The sequence below is a fragment of the Pseudonaja textilis genome, chromosome 2 (assembly GCF_049901715.1).
Source record: "Pseudonaja textilis isolate UNSWEBS1 chromosome 2, rPseTex1.2, whole genome shotgun sequence".
Lineage (NCBI taxonomy): Eukaryota > Metazoa > Chordata > Lepidosauria > Squamata > Elapidae > Pseudonaja > Pseudonaja textilis.
Window position 1 is genome coordinate 48,762,061 of NC_141991.1, and position 22,145 is coordinate 48,784,205.

The 22,145-nt window shown below is 38.0% G+C and overlaps 1 protein-coding gene across 2 annotated transcripts in view; it reads right to left on the bottom strand.

Moving 5' to 3' along the window:
- NCKIPSD (NCK interacting protein with SH3 domain) overlaps positions 1–22,145 on the bottom strand; it is a 114,424-nt gene that overhangs the window by 22,717 nt on the left and 69,562 nt on the right. For both annotated transcript variants that reach the window (XM_026723474.2, XM_087923797.1), the window contains exons 4-5: positions 21,192–21,279; positions 15,972–16,573 (exon numbers count right to left, since the gene is read on the bottom strand). In XM_026723474.2, coding sequence (XP_026579259.1) covers positions 15,972–16,573; positions 21,192–21,279 — 690 coding nt within the window. The remainder of the gene's footprint in view (positions 1–15,971; positions 16,574–21,191; positions 21,280–22,145) is intronic.

The window sequence follows — 22,145 nt, forward strand, 5'->3', positions numbered from 1 at the left end:
TGCTTTTTTCTTTCTTTTCTTCTGGTCTTAATCATCAGGAGAGCTTAATATATCTTTCAACAGATGTTTGCTAGCTTCTTAAACAAAGGAAGATATTTTATCAAGATAATCAGAATCATCTGATTTATTATTCCTCAGAAATTCAGCAAAGCAATGATAGAATTCTTTAGAATTCTATTATTGCTTAGAATAGAATAGAATAGAATAGAATAGAATAGAATAGAATAGAATAGAATAGAATAGAATTCTTTATTGGCCAAGTATGATTGGACACACGAGGAATTTTTCTTGGTATAAATGCTCTCAGTATACATAAAAGAAAAGATACATTTGTCAAGAGTCAAGAATCATAAGGTATGACACTTAATGATAGCCATAGGGTATCAATAAGCAATCAAATCATACAAGGAAACAGTTAATATAAATCGTAAGGATACAAGCAACAAAGTTACCATCATACAGTCACAAATGGGCGAGGATGGGTGATAAGGAATGACAAGAAGATTAGTAGTAATAGTAATGCAGACTTTGGAAATAGTTGAACAGTGTTGAGGGAATTATTTGTTTAGCAGAGTGATGGCTTTTTTGTATAATAATTATACAATTATGAATTCAACAGATAGCAAATTCCTTCTGAACTGTGTGTGATTCCTAGAGCTAGAGAAGAATAAAAGACAATTCTCTAACACAGAGCACATTTGATAGCATCAACTGTGTCACCCAGAAGCTTTTGCCATACTCTTTACGTCTGAGAGAAAAAGACAGATGCAGGTTTTTAGAGAAGGACCAAACAGATAGATATACAAGATTTCTGATTCAACATCTAGGGAGTAAAATATTTTGTACTCTTAATTTTCAGGTGCAATTACAACCTCTATCTTGATTTGTCTGGCCAGTCATTTTCCAGCCTTTGTCACGAGGGAAACCTGTGACTTTTCCATCTGTGGCAACTCAGCTTTATCAGCCTCAAAAATAGGAAAAATCAAGAAAAACGATCCTAACAATTAATGAAGTCTTCCCTAGTATTAGCTATAGTTTTTTCTTCATTTGCATGACATCACTGATATTAATTTAGAAGATCTTGCAAAATAGATTTCAAGCAGTTTGTTTGCTCAGATGCTCCTCACTGAGTGACTGCTTCATTTAGCAACCATTCATAGTTATGAGTGATGAAAAAGTAACTTTATGACCAATTCTCACATTCATGACCTTTGTAAAACAAAGGAAACGTGTTTACAAGGACAGTCACAGTTCCACTTAGTGACTGCTTTGTTTAACAACTGAGTTGTCAGTCACAATTGTAGTTGCTAAATTGTCAGGTGCAAAAGATCAAGTCCACATGTGAAGATTCAATTAGACTGATTTATTGCTAAAGCCTAGACAGGAATCTTCTCATCTAATGATAAACACTTGGTTAGAGTTACTGTAGTTAAGGGACAACGGCACTCAAGACAGGTTGGACCCATTTGTGGTTATGCAAGAATTCTAGGCTGATTCCTCTTTTCATTCCATCCTCAGGTTCTGCCATTCTTTCTCCTACATAAACAAATATTATCTCTACTGTAATCAGCATTCTGTTTTGAAGTTTCTTCATATGAAAGTTATTACTGTATTAGAGAAGCAATAACCTTATATTATTATATCAAACTTGATTGCAGAAAATATGACTTCAGCAACAGAGGAGTCAACACCTGGAATGCTCTACCCGACTCCATTGTTACAGCCTCAAACCCTCACAGCTTCAACCTCAAACTGTCTACTGTGGACCTCACCCCATTTCTAAGAGGTCCTTAAAGTGGGCTTGCATAAGCACATTGGCGTGCCTACTGTCCCTGCCTTATTGTCTCCATTTATCTGTATTAATTTCCTTCGTTCATGTTTATGTTCATACCTATACTTGTTATCTTATACATGTTTGACAAACAAACAAATAAAAATAAATATTGTGATTTGGTATTATAATTCATAGAGCAGCTATTATCTTTTTTTCCCTTATATTTGGTTTTCAATACATTTAATATTTGGAGGTGTGAGGGGATAATGTTTTGCATTCTGATTAATTCACCTCGCAAAAATGTTTTGCATTGCCTTCTGAGAACACTAATGATCAACTAAATCTTTTCTGGAATTACCTGTAGTTGGGATGATATTTCAGGCAGAACCAACTCAAATGAAAATTAAAGATTTCAAACACAATACCTGCTTTACAAAGATTCCCTCCTCCTTCTACCTTATAGCCACTCCTTTCATTTTTTTTACTTATTTGTACCCCACCTTTATTATTTTTACAAATAGGTGGCAAATGTAACCAACCATCTTTCTCCTGCTATTTTTTTGGTTTACAAAGATTTCAAATACTTTCTTTTTTTTAAAAAAAACCCTGTAAATATGCTAATTTAGAACACAGGAGATCAGTACATCATCTTCAGCTGTAAAAAGCTGTGCCAAATCCACTTGGATTACTGTATGATAATGATGACTACTATTACCATCGTATGTATCTTGCCTTTCTGCACAATATAACAATCAAAGAAGTTGATCTTTTTTCTCATCACTCACAGGTATCACGGGAGGCTGAATGAGGTTAATATCACTTATAGAACACAACAAGAAGTATCATTTATAGTAGTATCTCGAAAACAAAAATGCCTATTCTACTCAGATTCCTGGGAAACAGAAGGCAAATATGTTTAACAATTAGTTAAGTAAAAGCACTTTCCTTGAAGATCTGCACATCCAAGGTAGTGAAAATATTAGCATAAAATATCTTTTTGCACAGTAATTTCTGTGAGAAAGATGGCAATTCAAAAACCTTAAAACTGATAGGGTTTTGAACTTACAAGAGCTATATTTATAACAGGATTGATCAAATGAATTCACAATTACAGGAGAATTGTGAAACCATTATTAAATTTTTGTGATTGGGTAATCCTGGAATCTTTCCCCCCAAAGTTTGGGTACTTCCTGTGTTCGCATAAAGCTTGAAACACCAGACTCATTTTATCACAATGTGATAACAAAGTGTCTGAAAATCTAACTAGAAAAAGGTACAAACGTTTTGCCTGGGGTTCAAAGTTAATAAGAACCCTTTCCTCCTATCACTCTGATCATTTTAATATTTAGGTTCAAAGTTAATAAGAACCTTTTCCTCCTATCACTCTGATCATTTTAATATGCAAAGCAAACAAGACACTGTTACGGCTATATTTTCTTCCTACCTCCTTCATTTGTTAGGAAAGAGACATTATACTTGAGATGCTGAACTGGAACAGCACTGGCATTACTTAAGAGAATAGTTTTGCTTCTTGATGACAAATAATACCTCCTCTTTGGGGGTGGGGGGGAGAGGTGGAAGGAAGTGCTATGTGCGCCACCTTCAGTTCCTGATAGAAGTCTGGGATAAAACAGATCAACAGCTATCTACTACGTGTTTTAACCCTGTCCTAATAAAAAGTATGACCTTTTAGCAGAAGGAGCAACACATTATTGCTCTTTTCCATAAATGTCTTGGAAACCATCACCCCAAGAATGAACCCTGTAGTCTAATAAAGGTTATGGTTCTTAATGGCTCTGTTTACGATGGGCAGAAGGTATAACTCTGACTGGCCTGTAGTCAATCCTGCTAGCCTTTTTTGCCTCTCTTTTCTGAGAATCAGAAGAATAAAGATGAGTTTGACTTCTGGTGATTTCATGGAAGTATCCTGGTAACTTTCTTGAAAATAATATGGAGGGTGTTTCCCAATCTAGCACACAGATCTGATTTGCTGTTAGTTCTGCTATCCTATGAACAAAGTCCAAGCGCCTGATTAGTTTTTAAGCATCTGTCAACATTACAGCATTCTGATAGCAACAATGAAAGGAGCAAGCCCATTATCCTACATTATATTGCTAGAATGAAAAAAAACCCCACCCTTGGTATACAATATAATCAATTTGGGGATGTTTTTGCACAGAAGGGCAGTGAGTTCCATTTAATTCCAATCCTCAAATAATTGCTAGCCTCCTAATTCTTTTCTAAAAATCAGAATTTTCTGCCAATTGTCACAATATACTTTGAATAATGGATTTCAAAACACAAGATATCCTGCAAGCTTGAAATCGGCCTACATGTGATTTACTAAAAATAAAAATAAAATAAAAATCCCTGCTGCTTTCGGGTTTTAATAATCATATCAGCTTATTTTCTTTAACATTTCCTTCCTCATTTGCTATTGATTCTGAGTATTAAAATAAAGCCTGATTTATAAACAAAAACATATGCCAAATACTTAGACTTTGTCAAAACTTTCATGGCTTCCTGAAAGAGACCTAAATGGAATTTTATATCATGAAGATTCAATCTGATAGCATTTAAAGTATCTATATTCATTTTTTAATCTAGGATAATATTTTATTTGTACATTTATCTATACAAATCACTTACACATAGCTAAGGGATGATGGCCAGATGTTAGTTTTATGAACTGCCATGTAGCAATTTTTCAGCCAAAGCAATTTACCATACTTTTAAATAACAGTCGATCACTGACATATTTGCTACAGGAATTGGATTTATTTCTCCAGCTCCATCAATTTATATGCATTGGGAAAATGAATGATAAACTAACTGCAGGATTCATCGTGAAGGATTGCTAGATGAGTCTGCTTCTCAATTTCATCAGATGTTTGTTCCAAAAAGAATGATAATTTGGGCACTGGCACCAAATAATAACATGTGCCAATTTGCTTATAACCTCACTAACACTATCACTAAAGTTTTGATTTCATGTGAGGAAAGTTTTGTGGAAGAAAGTGCTCTGGATTATCTTCATGGCCAATTTCTGATGATTTGCTGTGACAGGTTTTCAAAATAATAGTGTGCCATATGCAATACATTTGATTCAATCCCAAATTATCTTCCCAGAGTTGTTTTGGGGGTTTTTAAAAAATATTTTCAGGACCTCTCTTAATAGAAGAGTTTTATATATTACTTGAGATATTCTTTCGTTTTAGCTTCATATATTTACAGCTTACCCCAAAATCTGGAGGGCTCTCTCCTCAGGCATTGGACCAGGATGAGAATTGAGACATGCCACCTATATGTGGAGTAGTATTCTTAAAGCGCCCTGCAACAGTTGTTTGTTTGTTTGGTGGGGTATTTTTTTTATAATTTTTTCCTGTTGGTATTATGAGTTTATGCTAAGCTTATGTTATATAATGGGTCAGCCAGGGGTGGAATTCTACCGGTTCTGTCCGGCTCTGTAGAACCGGTAGCTCTGAAGAGCAGCAGACATAGAACCAGTTCTATGTCTGCTGCTGTTTTGGCCGCCCGCCCGCCGGGGCTCTTACCTGACCTTTATTTCCTGCTTCTTCAACCTCAGCTGCCATTTGAGGCACAGCTGTGGTTGAAAAAGCAGGAAAAAAGTGCTTTTTCAAATGCTGCTTCCCTGCACACAGCGCTGCTCAGCTGTCCACGCAGCGTGCAGGGAAGCACATCGTAAATCACCGAATCAGTAGTTAAACCTGTCGGATCCCACCCCTGGGGTCAACCATAACAAATCTTTAATCTAACTTATACCCTGCCACAATGTAAGCAGATTTCCAGTGATCTACCGTATATCATGTGATAAAATAGCAACAATTAAAAGAATATAAACTTCCAATCAAAGACAAAATCTGATATCCCAGGTAGCATTTAGCATCAGACCCCAAATGTTCTCCAGAAAAGCTCCATTTTCATCTCCTTCTGTAAGGAGACTAAAATTTGAGCCCAAAGCACTTCCCACAGGGGGCAATTGCAGTGGGTCTTCCTGACCATACTTCAACAATAATACTTCAGCAACAATACTTCTGAGCTTTAGCCCCTGGACCTCCCCTAAATGGGGCACAATCATCATTCTTCACATATTTTTTAGCTTTTCAAGACACCCTGTGGTATTTAATATAAAAACCTTATGTTGTGTTTGCAGCTATTCCCCCAACTTTAAATAAAGCAATACCTACCACTTTTAAACCCTAATCATTAAAATGAAAGAGTCAGTTGTGGACTCACATAGTAAATTATGTAATTGGAATATTTTAATTTCACACTATGAGTTAGCTTCTTTTGATGACATTTCTAGGGAAAAAACATAATATCTTTCTATGCCACTTCTACATTATTGAAATTCCTGGGGAACAGAATGCAGATGTCAGAACAGGAAAAACATAAAATATGGTTTATAGATGCATTGAAAATGCTTCACCTCTATATGAAGCCCAAGAGATTATAAAAGCCAATATTCTTCAAAAGTATGGCAAAAAGTACAACCTTACATATCCCTGCAAGTAATTTTAGGAATCTAACGAAGGATATTTGAAAACTATCTGTCAGCAGCAATACTTAAAAAGGTAGGAAACTAGGATATTTTAAAAGAAACATGTTGGACTTTTAAAATCAATCTTAAATCCTTTATTAATATGTATGAACCTTAAGTGGCCATCAAAAATTCAGCATCAAAATTAGTTGATGTACGGCTCTGATGATTATTATTTAGAGGGAATTAAAGATGAATTTGAATGTAATAATTGCATTTATAATTAATTAATAACATAAAACCTGAAATAACATTATAAGTAGGGTTCATTGCTTTGCTAGTTTTGGATGACTATTCTCATTCAAATCTATTTTCTTGTTCCCTCATCCAACAGTTTTCTAAAACAAGCCCACCCAGAAACAGTCTTAAACAATAACATTCTATTAGCATGTTTTCTTTTCTGTCTAACTGCTGGCATATGCCTTAGGGCAGTGGTTCTCAACTGTGGCCTGCAAACCCCCTGGGGGGGGGCACGATGTCACTACAGGGAGTCCGCGAAGGCTTGAGGAAATGTTATGATTTAAATCTTGAGTTAAATCTTGGGGGCCTGTAGCCATGCTCCATGGCCATAAAAGGCATTTAAAGGTGGCCTGTGGTGAAGGAAACTTTGACTCTCAGAATTCCCTAGGTACTTGGGATCAGGTCAAGCAGCTGGCAGCTATTTACCACCTGATATGGAAGATCCCAAGAATCACAATTATTATGGTGGGACCATGAAATAGGAAAAGTCATAGAAAATGAAAAAGTTAAATTGCTCTGGGACTTCAGAATCCAGACAGACAGGTACCTGCCACATAACATCCCGGACTTAACAGCTGTCGATAAGAAAGACAAAAAAGTCTGAATAGTGGATGTGGCAGTGCCTGGAGACAGCAGAATAGAAGAGAAACAACTGGAGAAGATAATAAAATACAAAGACCTACAAATAGAAATAGAATGACTATGGCAAAGGCAAGCAAGGGTAGTATCAACAGTAATAGGCGCCTTGGGTGCAGTCCCAGAACAACTTGAGCACCATTTGAACACTATGGGCATTGACAAATTTGCCATCAGTCAACTGCAGAAGGCAGCTTTACTTGGAACAGCTTCCACCCTGTGGCGATATCTGTAACACCATCAAACATCCAGATTTGCATAAGGGCTCGAAAGGTAGACAAAAATACCAAACCCAGTCTGAACATCTGGCTGACTATGCGATTAAACATCATCATCATCATCATCATCATCATCATCATCATCATCATCATAAAAACTTGAATGGAGCATGGATTGATTTACAGGAAGGCATTTGACTCTCTGCCATATGATTGGATAATCAAGTGCCTAGAAATATAAGGAGTCAGTAGATATGGAGTCAGAATCAATATCTGGGCAATTCCAATCATTTGATATACAGCTAGAAAAGTGGGCTGGATCAAGCTGCACTAAAGGCCATGGATAGGAAGACCAGAAAAACAGTGACAATGAATCACACCCTACATCCATGCAGCAATGTTGACAGACTCTTCTTACCAAGGAAAATGGGTGGATGTGGAATGTTGCAAGTATATCAGATAGTTGAAGAAGAAAGAAGGGCATTGGAAAAATATCTGAAGGATAGTGAAGAAGATGCACTGAAACTAGTATACCAGGAAGGCCTCCTAAATATTGGAGAGACCAAACTGGCTTACAAGAAAGACCAAATGAAGAACAGAAATAAGGCATGGGAAAACAAAGCATTAGATGGCCAGTACATTGAAAAAATAGCAGAAGCAAATAATAACAAGACCCAGTAATAGCTAATAGCAGAGAAAGTTGAAGAAAGAGACAGAAGAGCTAATTCTGGCTGCACAAGACCAAGCCATGAGAACAAATGCATACAAAGCCAGAATTGAGAAGTCAGCAACAGATGGCAAGTGCTGCCTAAACCAAGATTGCACAGATTTACCTACAAACAACAGCAGGATGAAGTAGCAACAATAGTGCATTGGAAAATCTGCAAGAAACACCATTTGCATGCAAGCAAGAACTAGTGGGATCACACAATAAATAAATAGAAAATGAAAAGCTAAATTGCTCTGGGACTTTAGACTTCCAACAGACACACACACCTGCCACCCAAGATTTAACAACTGTCTATATAAGAAAGACCAAAAAAAGTCTGGATAGTGGACTGGAGAAGATAACAAAATACAACAACCTGCAAATAGAAATAAAACAACTGTGGCAAAAGAAAACAAAGGTAGTACCAAGAGTAATAGGCAGATTGACTTGGACGCAATCTCAAGACAACTTGAACACCATTGGCATTGACAAATTCACTATCAGTCAATTACAAAAGGCAGCTTACATTCAGTTTACATTCTGTGACGATACCTCTAACACCATCAAACATTCACATCTGCCTACCCCAGGTGCTTGGGAAGGACTCAATAGGTGAACAAAAATGCCAAATCCAGTGTGAACATCTAGCTGACTGTATGACAAACCATAATAATAGGTAAAACCAAGATCTGTCTTCAGCAGTTTTGGGTATGATGTTTTTAATTTGGAGTGGAAAACAATATGCTGGAAACTATTCATCTTATTCCCCCCCCAAATATAATTATTTAGGGAACGTTCTCTCTTTTCATTTTCAGTACGAACAGATGGAATGTTTCTTCCATTGTGCCAAGTTGGCTGTATTCCTGCAGAAGTTGTTCTGTATGTTTTTCTCGATCTTCTTCCTCATTACTCCAGAAGGCTAAGGACCATTTTAAACATGAGCATCTTTTTACAATCTCTAATAAGGTACAGGTGAAACTCAAAAAATTAGAATATCGTGCAAAAGTCCATTTATATCAGTAATGCAACTTAAAAGGTGAAACTAATATATGAGATAGACTCATTACATGCAAAGCAAGATAGCTCAAGCCGTGATGTGTCATAATTGAGATGATTATGGCTTACAGCTCATGAAAACCCCAAATCCACAATCTCAGAAAATTAGAATATTACATGCAATCAATAAAACAAGGATTGTACCTAAAACAATATTGGACCTCTGAAAAGTATAAGCATGCATATGGACTCAGTCCTTGGTTTGGGCCCCTTTTGCAGCAATTACTGCCTCAAGGCAGCGTGGCATGGAAGCTATCAGCCTGTGGCACTGCTGAGGTGTTATGGAAAGACCAGGATGCTTCAATAGCGGCCTTCAGCTCTTCTGCATTGTTCGGTCTTATGTCCCTCATCTTTCTCTTGGCAATGTTCCATAGATTCTCTATGGGATTCAGGTCAGGCGAGTTTGCTGGCCAATCAAGCACAGTAATCCTACGGTCATTGAACCAGGTTTTGGTGCTTTTGGCAGTGTGGGCAGGTGCCAAGTCCTTCTGGAAAATGAAGTCAGCATCCTCATAAAGCTTATCTGCAGAAGGAAGCATGAAGTGCTCCAAAATCTCCTGGTAGACGACTGCATTGACCCTGGACTTAATGAAGCACAGTGGACCAACACCAGCAGATGACATGGCTCCCCAAATCAACACAGACTGTGGAAACTTCACACTGGACTTCAAGCATCTTGCAGTGTGTGCCTCTCCATTCTTCCTCCAGCCTCTGGGTCCTTGGTTTCCAAATGAGATGCAAAAGTTGCTCTCATCAGAAAAGAGGACTTTGGACCACTGAGCAACAGACCAGTTCTGTTTTTCTTTAGCCCAGGTAAGACGCTTCTGACGTTGTTTGTTGTTCAGGAGTGGCTTGACAAGAAGAATACGACATTTGAAGCCCACGTCCCGGATCTGTCTGTGTGGTGGCTCTTGATGCACTGACTCTAGCCTCAGTCCACTACTTGTAAAAGTTCCCAACATTTTTGAATGGCCTTTTCCTGATAATCCTCTCCAGGCTGCGGTCATCCTTGCTGCTTGTGCACCTTTTTCTTCCACACTTTTCCCTTCCACATAACTTTCTACTAATGTGCTTTGATACAGCACTTTGGGAACATCCAACTTCTTTTGCAATTACCTTTTGAGGCTTTCCCTCCTTATAGAGGGTGTCAATGATGGTTTTCTGCACAACTGCCAGGTCAGCAGTCTTCCCCATGATTGTGATTCCTATTAAACCAGACTGAGAGACCATTTAAAGGTTCAGGAACCCTTTGCAGGTGTTATGGCTTAATTAGCTGATTAGAGTGGGACACTTTGAGCCTAGAATATTGAACCTTTGCACATATTCTAATTTTCTGAGATTGTGGATTTGGGGTTTTTATGAGCTGTAAGCCATAATCATCTCAATTATGACACATCACGGCTTGAACTATCTTGCTTTGCATGTAATGAGTCTATCTCATATATTAGGTTCACCTTTTAAGTTGCATTACTGAAATAAATGAACTTTTGCACAATATTCTAATTTTTCGAGTTTCACCTGTATATGTAATCTTAAGCCTGTAGCACAGTTCAACAGCGCCAAGACAGATAGATAGACACTTAATACAATTTATTGAGCTTCTCTCTAAGGTCATTTCTTTGAAAATTTTATGCAAACAGGATGGAGTAATGACCACATGTTTCTCTTCTACCTTTGTAATTATAACTATTACTGGGTACCAGACATGCTATACAGAACAATGCTGCAAATGATTGCAGAAAACAGCAGAATTTGAAAGAATGAGGCCCTCCTTGCCTGCCACTATTTTGCTACTTTACTATGCTTTCTTGATTTTCAAGCTTTCCTACCATCTTTGGGACTAGCAATCAAACTTTCCCCCAGATTTATTTATTTAATCACTCTTGGTTCATGGCAATCCTATATCAATGACTTACAAATATATACAGTTTTTTTCCCTTCCTTGAGCAACAAAATATCTGCAGGTAAGAGAAGTTCAATTGGGTATTAATGATTACTAAGTCCAAATGTCTATTGTTTCTGTTTCAAATGTGGCAGCCCTGACAACTATCCTTATTTAGAGTGGCAACCGGTAACAGGTACCTCTTAACATGTTACTTGTTCAGTTCCAGGTCTGTTTGTTTCCCTCCATGCAGGCAGCAATGCTCAGAAGCATTCTAGCAGGAATATTTCATATGCACAGAATAGTGCATGAGCTATAACAAGGAAAGTCTGCTATAATGTATTATTATGACTTTCCATTCAGCTCCGCACAGAACTCCTAGAACTAAATATTGCATAGAAATAGAACATTAAAGAGTTTCTCAAAAGAGAGTTTTGATGCAACCTCTGCATAATTTATTCCCCAGCTGAGTTCATAGCAAGTGAATTCCAATTATTTTTTTTATTAATTTTATCAATTTTATTAATTTTACAATTAAAACAAACCAACAACACATACACAAGTGAAAGAAAAGAAAAGAAGGAGAAGAAAATAGAAAGAAAAAATAGAAAGCAATTAAAAACATTCTCATTTTCAACAGTTTGTAAGATCTCTTTTTTTTAACCCTTAATTTATGCCATATACACACACCTAATCTTTACATATATCTGTATATCACTGCTATGGGTTTATCCTATCCTCTTTTGCCTTATAGTATAAAATCTATCTTTGGTTTATCTATTTGTACCAGCAGTTCCAGCTATTGTAGTATATTGAGGTGTCTTTATTTTTTAGTGCCAAAGTTAATTTGTCCATTTCTGCACAACTTGAAATTTTTTGAATGATCATTTCCTCTGATGGAATCTGAGGCTGTTTCCAACATTGAGCAAAAGCTAATCTGGCCTCTGTCAAAATGTGTATTATTATGTATTTCGCTTTTTTGATATTTGTTTGTCAAAGATCCCTAACAAAAAGGACTCTGGTTTGTATTCGATCTGCTCTCTTGTCATTTCTTCCAGCCAAATTCTAATTTTCTGCCAATATTTTTGAGCTTCTATACAGGACCACCACATATGGAAAAAAGTTCCCTCTTTTTTTTTTTTTTTTTTGCATTTCCAGCAATTCGGACTCATACTGGGGTGCATCTTTGCTAATCTCAAAGGAGGAAGGTGCCATCTATAAAACATTTTATAGGCATTTTCCTTATAAGCTACCGACTTTGTAAACTTATTGTTCCTACTCTAGACCTTTTCCCATTCTGTTAAGGTGATGCTACATCCTACGTTCCTACTCTAGGCAATCATGTTCCCTTTTACAATTTCTTCTTCTAATTCGACTTCTAATAAATAATTATAAAATTTTGTTATATTTTTTTGCCTGATCCTAATAAAATTTTATCTAATTGCTGGAGTTTATTGTTGATTCCAAATTCTTTCTTGTCCTGTTTATATCTACTTTGAATTTGAAGGTATGCCCATTGATCAATTTTTTGTCCTCGCTCTTGAAGTTCTTGCCGCAATTTCAAATTTCCTTGTGTATCCAATGGGTCCTTATATTTAATCATTTTAGTGATATTCAGATTATTTGGGTGGATCATCGCCTCCATTGTTGAAATCCAGATTGGTATTTTTAAATAGTGTTTTTTCCGTATTTTCTTCCAATTAGTTAATAATGAGTCTCTGATTAGATGTCTGTGGAAATATTTCTAACTAGTTTTCCCTACATCCCATAAAAAAGCCCGCCACTCTGCAAATCATGGCCTTCTAAAAATAATATTCTCTTGTTAGTTAAATTCACCCGTTCCTTCAACCATACTAAAGAGGCAGCAATATAATACAACTCCCAATTTGGAAGTGCCAGTCCTCCCCTGCTCTTCATATCCTGCATTGCCTTTAAATTTATTCTAGTTTTTTTCCCTTGCCAAATAAATTTAACAGTTATTTTGTTGAGTTCTTCAAAACAATTTTTGTGTTCTTTAATTGGGATTGTCTGAAATAGATATAGAAATTTTGGAAGAATATTCATTTTAATGACAGCGATCCTGCCTAATAATGAAAATTGCAGCTTACCCCATGATTCTAAATCCTTCTTAACCTGTTGCATCAATTTATCATAATTATTTTCCTTGAGTGTCTTACAATGTGCTAATTTTAAAGGATAGCAAAGCCTGTTGACCTTAAGTCAAATCTTGTCTCTGCCTTCCCTACTTGTCTGGATAGCAACCAATTTTTCTGAGATGAAGAAGGCAACAGATATTGCAAGCAAAGGGACTGCAGTAATTATACAGAGGAACAATGACCAAATTTAGAAAAGAGGAGGCAAAAGGATTAACGTGAAATTGGAGAGGTGAACATTTCAAACTCCATTCAAACTTTCAATAAATACTAGTTTTTGTAGATACATTTCCATCCTACTTCCAGATAGATATTACATACAGTACATGGTATTGAATATGCTAATGAGAAGTGAAGCCAAGGAACGAAGGCTTCACTCAGGTCCGCTTTTCCAGCGAGATATAATAGTTTAAATTCATTGGTCCGCCTTTCCAGTGGTAAGATAAGTTGAGCTCATTGGTTGAGCTGTCCAACAGCTCCCTTTAAAAGGGCGAGCTGTCGGACAGGCAAGGGACTGGGTTGTACCGATCTACTCAATAAAGGGCTGTAGTCACTATTCTCTGTGTGTTGCTTCTTCAATCGACCCCAACTTAATACATACCAAATGCTAAGCATTGCATGCAGCTGTAAAAGTGATAATTTAAAAGTGCACTTATTAAATGAGGGATGGATGCACGCCTGGCATGTTTAGCTGTTGATTGATGGGAGATGCCTGCTTGCCTATCTGCCACATTTCTATGTTAATATGAAATGTGTGGAAGCAGAAGAACATGCACACAATGACATCTGTCCCATGGCTTTATGACCCCAAGAATTTATTCCATGTGTTATTAGTCCTTTAACCCCTGGTCATAATGTGAAATGCTACTCTCCTTACATCAGCCGCTTCAACTAAAATGCTACTGTAAAAAACAATGAAGGAGATAAATAGAAGATCAGAACACTGGGGAAAGCTGTTGTGCTGAATTTTTTTTCCTATATTCTTGCCATACATTAAAATGATCCCGAACTATCTTGGCCAGCTCACCTCCATTCCTGTTACATTTAAGGTGATGTATGTAAATTGGAGAAGTAGAAGTAATAATAAGTAGAAGTAACATACAGAATGTATGCTAGGGTACCCTAGCAGGCTACACGCAGCATTAGAGATTGGAATGTATTTTGTCCTCTTTTATCTTTCTAATGCATGCACAGAACCACCAGGCAAATCTCAAGCAATCCATCCTTCAAAAGAGCACACTGGGAATAAGTCTGTAGTAATGGATTTTAAAATTGATTTAGTAAAGTAGTGCTTTGACTTTTAATTTAAAGTAGGAAGACAGAATAAAGGGATACAAGTAATTAAAGAATATAATATGATTCCCCAACATAAGGTGAGAGATTTAGTTCAGAGCAGAGAAAAGCTTTAATCAATGATGATCTCTTATTTCACTTGGAAAAAAAGGATTAGATACATTTTGGCTTCCATTCTGCCCAGGGGCAGATTTAACTTACCTGTAAGAAATAAGTATTCCAGGATGACTATCCACACATTGCATAAATTTGTAAAAAACAAACAAACCTCTGTCCAATCTCAGAAGTTTGCTTCATTCAAATCTTATTTCTATTTAAAAATCAGAGGATCTTCATGACAATGAGCTGGCACCACTGGAGCCTTTGTGATCATGCAACACTGCTAAGCCCTGACCAATGATGCAATTACGTGAGATATCTCGTAGTATGGTAACTATTGTGCTTCGAAAGGTAACCTACAGCACCATATACAGTACCACACACCATATTCGCTACTATTGAAAACCATGTACGTAATCCAAGATTGAGCTGAAATTAAATGTAAAGTAGAGCAACATTTTTACCCCAACACAAATGAAATCCATAACAACTAAAGGTATGAAGTCCCTGCCATTTCTATTGAGTTAATCAGATGGGAGGCAAAGTGTTGGCTGAAGAAAAGAGTGTCTCCATTTTTGATATAGCCTTGACATATAAAGCTTCACAGAGATTATAGGTACTGTATAATGTCTTACACAGCCTCCACAATCCCCTTAAGCACTGAAGATCTTATTCTATTATTACTTCCGCCTTTTCTTCCTGCAAAACAAAAACCAGGGTACCTTTTCTCTTCCCCAAACCATTAAGTGACAATCTTTTCTAGCTCATTTCGTATCTGCTGAGGGAAACAAAACAAAACAGAAACTTTCTCTAGAATATAATGTGGAATTACATATTAAGGTCACCCAAATTTTCCTTATGCTAGGAAATATGTCTCTTTTCTTTCTTTAGGATAATTTTGAGCGTACAAAAAAGCAGAAAACAACATCAGGAGCCATATTTTCCAGGTCTACAGTATTATATATTCTAGTATTTTCCCTTAAGCAACACGTTTCTTTCTCCGAGTAGCAGAGCAATTCCTAAACCATCCAAATTGGTACTGCTTTATTTATTTATATATTCATTCATTCAATTTCTATAGCCACCCATCTCAGTTAATGACTCTGGATGGCTTATAATTCGAAATTGTAATTGGGCTGTGGAAGTGGCGGATGAGCACACGCATGTGCGCAGCTCCACTTGTGTGAGTGCACTTGTGTGAGTGGTATGTGTGTGCATGAGCGCACACTAGCCCACTACACCCTTGGAACCATCACCTCTCCCCCTCCTGCTGGCCCAGAATGCCAGAACTATCAGGCACCACTGCCTTAACATATATTCTATGGAGGCGGAAAGAAACACGTCTCCTACCTTGCTTTCCACCAGTGAGATGAGAATCTGCTCCATGATGCTATTAAGGGCTGGAACAGAAGTCTGAATATGCCCAATTACTACCCCTATGGCAACTCTGGAGAGCTCATAGCTGAGATTTGTGTTCCTGCGGATCAACTCAATCAACTCAGCCCCTATCGTCTTTGGCACGGTGGTTACTAGGCCAGATGAATCTTGTTCCACCTCCTCCTCTGTATTGGCTGCCTTCTCATCTTCCAGGCAAAGAGAATCAAAGTTTTCTACCCCTGTAGATGTGGCTGGTGTGGTCTTCTTTGTTTCTAAGGTCTTTTCACCACCTGTATCTGAAACCTCCATTTGGGCAGGAGGTTGTGGGGCAGCCCTTTTGGTCTGAGGGGATTTGCTGGCACTCCCATGCTTTCTTTGCACTACAGGACTCGTATCTAAGCTGGAGGATGCCATGGTGAGGGCACTTCTGCTAGGAACAGGGGGAGGAGTGTTGTTGGGGCTGGGTGTAGCTGTAGGGAGACCTGATTCTGTGGAACCCGTGTACGAGGTATCCAGTGAAGTTGTGCTTTCAGTAGAGGTGCTAGAAACTGACCCAGAAGTGATTCCAACTGCATCTGAAAGGAAACAATTGACATATCTTAGCAACAAAATCAAAGGAAAAGAGAATGGGTTAAAAAAAAACGCAAGGGAAGAGTTCATTAAGAACCTTATTGAGAAAGCTTTCAGAGTAGTTAAACTACTTTTCTTGGTTCATTTATCTCAAAGCAAAATTGTATTAACTGTCTCTTGAGTATTCCTGATTGCCAATCTTTTTGAAGCAAAGGAGATGTCTGTTCTACCGTGTTTTCGTGTTTTGACAGGAAAGTATCCATGCTGGAGCAGAGTTTTTTAGGCAATACTTTTCATTTTATGCCTACAGATATTGTTTTTTTGAATAATGCATCATTTATTTGACATTAAAAGAGAGAAATTTAGCCTATTGCTAAAAAAAAACCCAATGATTTTTTATGCAATGCTTTCATGGAGCACGGGAGAAAACAGTACACAGCTTGCCTAAAAGCAGAGGTTCACATCTGGCTGAAAACAATTGACTCCTTTTCCTCACTCATGTGGCCTTAGAACTTGAAATCCACTTATTCCCTAATAGCTATGGCTCAGATGCTGATGACCCATTTACACCCAGGAGAGAGAAATGGTAACTCCAAATTCTTCAGCACTAGGGAATCAAGTACAGATGATATATGTCTTGTGAATGTAACTGAAACATAAACTCATGCTGATTTGTTGTATTGTTTTAATTACATGGTCCAGTTAGCCAACCAATGCATTTTCAACAAGTTCTGCAGAAAAGTGAACTTTGACTACAGCAAGGATTGCTGAAAAGACTAAGCACAGAATACATCTGGGAAGTGCTTCATTGAGATCTGGCTGTTAGTCCTCTGAGAGACCAGGCAGGAAACACAGTCAGGCAAGCTAACTCTACTTTATCATAAAGTTACATTAAGAGAATCTTGCAAGTGTGCCGGTCCTTTGGCTGTCTCTTTGCAAGAGGAGTCAATAGTCTCGTAAGGTCATTTCTGCTCACCATTAAACAGGAGGGAATGACATTTTCCAGGCTTCCCGGATCCTTCTCCATTATTACTGAGCCACAATTGCCAATACACATGAATCCATTCTTTGCTTTCCTTGAGCTCTAAATGTTTACATTTACATGGCCAGCATTGTTAAGGAATGGAATTAATCAGTGAGGACTTTTGCAGTGCATGGACTATGCCTAATAAATCAAAAGTTAATGAATTAGACTTGTACAATCTATTTCTCTCAGCTAACCTGAAGAATACAGTTTTCTTATTGTATTTTGTAACAATAAATTTCCATACTTGCCAAACTCCAAGTAAGCAATGCTTGTTTGTACACACAATCTAAATGCTGAGCTGCCTTATTTAACATTCTGTCTGTGTTTCCTGTGTTTTATTCCTTATCTTCCCATCCCACCAAATACTAGTTCCTCTCAGCCAATCTTTCATAGTTACAACAAGGAAGATTATTGGAAGCAGCAAAAAAGATAGTTTGTTTATCTGCAGAAGAAGAAAAAACACCTCTGCATTCAAATGCCAACAATACTGATTCTAATATTTGATTAACTTTGGACTCATTCTCATGTCCTCCTGCCTGCAACATGAATGTGCCCCTTTATAATAACTGTTTATATGACATATCCTGAAGTCATTGTCTGAATCTCATCCTAAACCAAAGGCTGCATATATTTAGCTGTTTCAATGTTAGTGTTCTCCATCTTCTCCCAGTGCAGTTTTTATTGTGAACATAATGCAGGGCATCTTGTTAATAAGGTGGATGATGATGTAGACAAGGGTTGAGATCTGCTCAGTTTCTATACTGTCTACTTTTGGCAGATGCAGGAATATCCCCTGCTCTCCAGATGTAGGCACTATATTCTATGGCTTTTGTAGCTGAGGCTCAACATCTGGCTTCTGCACAAGAATCTGTTCAAGAACAGACATGTCCGTCTGAAGCACATGCCAGATCTTACAGGTATTTAATATACACAGATTTAGCAAGCTTTTGAGAAAGCACTCCATTTGTGTTTTTTTTAAAAAGGACTAGAACTCTGAGCTTCACAGATCAATTTAAGCCAGGGGTGTCAAACTGGTGCCCCGCGGGCTGGATACATCACGTGCAGGCCACACCCACCCCAGCTCCGCGAATGGGAAAAACATTGCGAAATGTCATGTGACAGCAATGTGACGCGGTGAGTTTGACACCTGTGATTTAAACTGAAAACAGATAAGGATTCTCTCATCAATGAGTGCATTGCAAGGGTTCCATTGCTTCTGTCAAAAATGGGTTTTACGTGGCAATCTACTATTTTACAAACTGTATCATTGAGAGAGAACAGGACTTGGTAATCAGGGCACCCATAACTTATAGACTAGCATGCTTTTCTGCCAGTTCATGGACCGAAGGAAAGCATTTTAACAAAGCCATATGCAATGAGGCCTTTAGGGCACAAATGAATAGCAATCCCTGGAGATCTTCCATCTCTCTTTCCTGGGCTCCCTGTCCACCTAATTTGTATTTTTAATACGAAGGAAAAATTAAACGGGAAATTGGCTTCTGCAAATCAAAATACCAGCCCCTAGCATCAGCTTTATTTATTCAAATTACCCTAGGATCTCTATAGTCCAAAATAAACCCCACCACCACCAGACCCAAAATTAGTTGGATATAGATTACAAGGAAGGAAAGATACAGGGAAGGAGGTGGCTGGAAGCATTTTACCTATGGGTAAAAGGATGTTTTACGAGTCTCCCTTTACACCAAGGCAACATTTTTCTAAATAGGAATTATCCACCCCAGCAGCCATTTGCAAGAGAATTAGGCACATGTCCTCAAAACTCTTAACTGTACTGAACAGCTCACCTGGACCACTCTTGTTTCTTGGTGCTTAAAGTATAAAGTATAGAGTAGAATAAAGTATTAAGACCCCCGTTTTCTGAGCTTCAGAAAACAGCCTTTTAATTTTCCCATCTATTTTAAAGGGAGAACTGGAAATCTCTACCTGTAATCTAGAAGGACTAAAGAAATAAATAGTATTTATGATGGAACCTTCTCTTCCTACTTTGTCCAAGATACAGTGGTTAAACATACACAATTTTGAATGGTCTCTACCCAGAACAAATTACTTGTGGTTTTTCCAGGCATGGACCAAACCATGTATGTTTGGCAGAGATGTCTCAGGGTTGGAGATAGTGAGAGTGGAACATAAGAGAAGATTAACAGAAGGAATGTCCAGGGAAGATTGGATGGGGGGGGGGCGTTCCGTATACAAGTAGCCCTCGATTTATGACCATCATTGAGTCCCAAATTTTAGTGGCTTAGCAAGACATTTGCTAAGTGAATTTTGCCCCATTTTATGACCTTCCTTGCCATAGTAAATCACTGCAGTTAAATTAGGAACATGAGTATTCAGTGTTAGAAGGTGACAAAAGGAGATCACATGACCCCTGGATGCTTCAACTGTCATAAATATGAGTCGGTTGCCAAATGTTTGAATTTTGATCACATGACCACAGGAATGCTGCAACGATCAGAAGTGTGAAAAAACAGCCATAAGTCACCATATTTTTTTTTAGTGAAACTGCAACTTCGAACTGTCACTAAATGAGTGGTTGTAAGTCAAGAACTATCTGTACACTGCTTAAATTCAGGTGTGACAAAGGAGAGGCAAGAGGAAGAAAGATGCTGGGCATGTGACTTGATAGGAGCTGGGAGAGAGAGTATTAAGATCTATCACCTTTGTCTCACGGTCCCTGCAAGATTGTTCTGGACTCTGCCTTGGCAGAAATCCAGAATATTTGAAAAGTTCTGAGTTTCAGTCCAGTTGAACCATGATCTACCTGGAATGGTTTGGCCAAACTTACAAGCTATTGTGTGCTCCTAATCCTGTACTTTTAATTTAATACAAGAATATGGATGTTTTTGTATCATCTTTCACCTCAGATGAAATCATACATTATTCTATGTCAAGTTCCTCATCTGTGGCAATTTGATGCTGTGGGCTTTTTTCCTATTTGCTTTCTCCCGTGTGCCAGAAGGCCACATTAATTGAAAGTTGGAACAGCAGCAGTTCCTTCTATCATTTATCTTTGAAGAGGAAATAGAAAAGCATATTTTTAATGACATTTCCTCTCAGAAACTTGCTCCTAGATATGCTGTGACCAGTTTTAGATGGTGAAAACAAATTTCAGGATTGCATTATCAGGTTGTGTGTGCAAATAGTAATGTCTATTTTCAGAAGAAAAGTTTACATGTTTCACCTGATCAGCAAATGTACAAAATAAAATGGAAGCTTCAGCCTGACAGCCTGAGTTTATTTGGAAACAAGTTGGACTAGATTCAAGAGAAAAAGAAATGCTAAATACATATTACAGATCAGACTGCAATTTAATTTAATTCCAAAAAACTCCACTCTGCATGCATTATTTTGAAATGTACAAATTTTAAGAATTGTGAACTTTTCTGCTGGAGTTCAGTAACATCTGAAAGACCACAAGTGGCCCATCTCTGGAGAAGTTCCATTTCCTGCCAATTCACTATTATTTTCTTTTTCATCCTCAAGAGAACAAGGAGCCACTTGCTGCCAAGCCAGTGAAGCTGATATTTAGCATTCTTTGATCCTCAAAAGTATCAACATGCAAGATAATTTCTTACTTTTAATGGGCGCAGTTGTCTGAACATTCTTGCGTTTCTCTGGTGGTGGAGGAATAAGAGGAGTGGCATGGCATGGCTGTGCAGAAATCTGGAAGAAAGCATTTTAGAACAATCCATGTCATCAGCGAGAGCAATGGTAATGTGTCAAAAACATTATTTTCTAGGCAACAGCAAATTTGTCCCAATAGTGCTCTTTTCATTTCTGAAAGATGCCTCTAGAGGATAGCATTAATAATCAGCCTCCTGTATGAACCTAGCACAACATCGGAACGCGTGTTGCTTCCCTCCGTCCTTTAAGACAGAAAAAGCTGCATGTTTAATTGCTATGTTCAGCAAAGCGCCAGACTCCTGTTGCACCGACCTGCCAAACACATACACTCTCTATTGCTCTCAGCCCCTTTGCAGAGGCAGCAAGCCATGTGCACATTAGAGGCATTGGGAGTGATCCATGCAACAAATTATCCTTGTGAAAGGATAAAGACAAAAGACTGAACCCTGCAGGCTTTCTTCATGTTAATGCATCCAGGGTTTTTTTTTTTTAAATTTAGACTAGGAAAAGCATCTCAGAGTAGGAAAGGCCATTTACGATGGCATCATTCCTCACAGAGGCCCATGACAAGAAAAGCATTGAGTGGTGCAGAGCTTCTTCTAGTTACTCCACTTTCCAAAGTCTTACACATTTTCTGGACGCAAAGAGGGTTGGGAATATTGACTGCAAGGATTTCTCTTTTATTTGGAGGAAGGGATGACAGCAAGATGGGCTAGATCAAGGGTGTCAAACTCAAGGCTTAGATCTGGTCCACGGGGTGCTTAGATCTGGCCCACGTGGCCAACCTGGAAACAGAGAAGGACTGGCCCGCCAGAGAAAACGGTCAAACACAAACCTGATGCGGCCCTCAATGAAATTGAGTTTGACACCCCTGGGCTAGATGTTTCCCTCTGGCACTACAACAG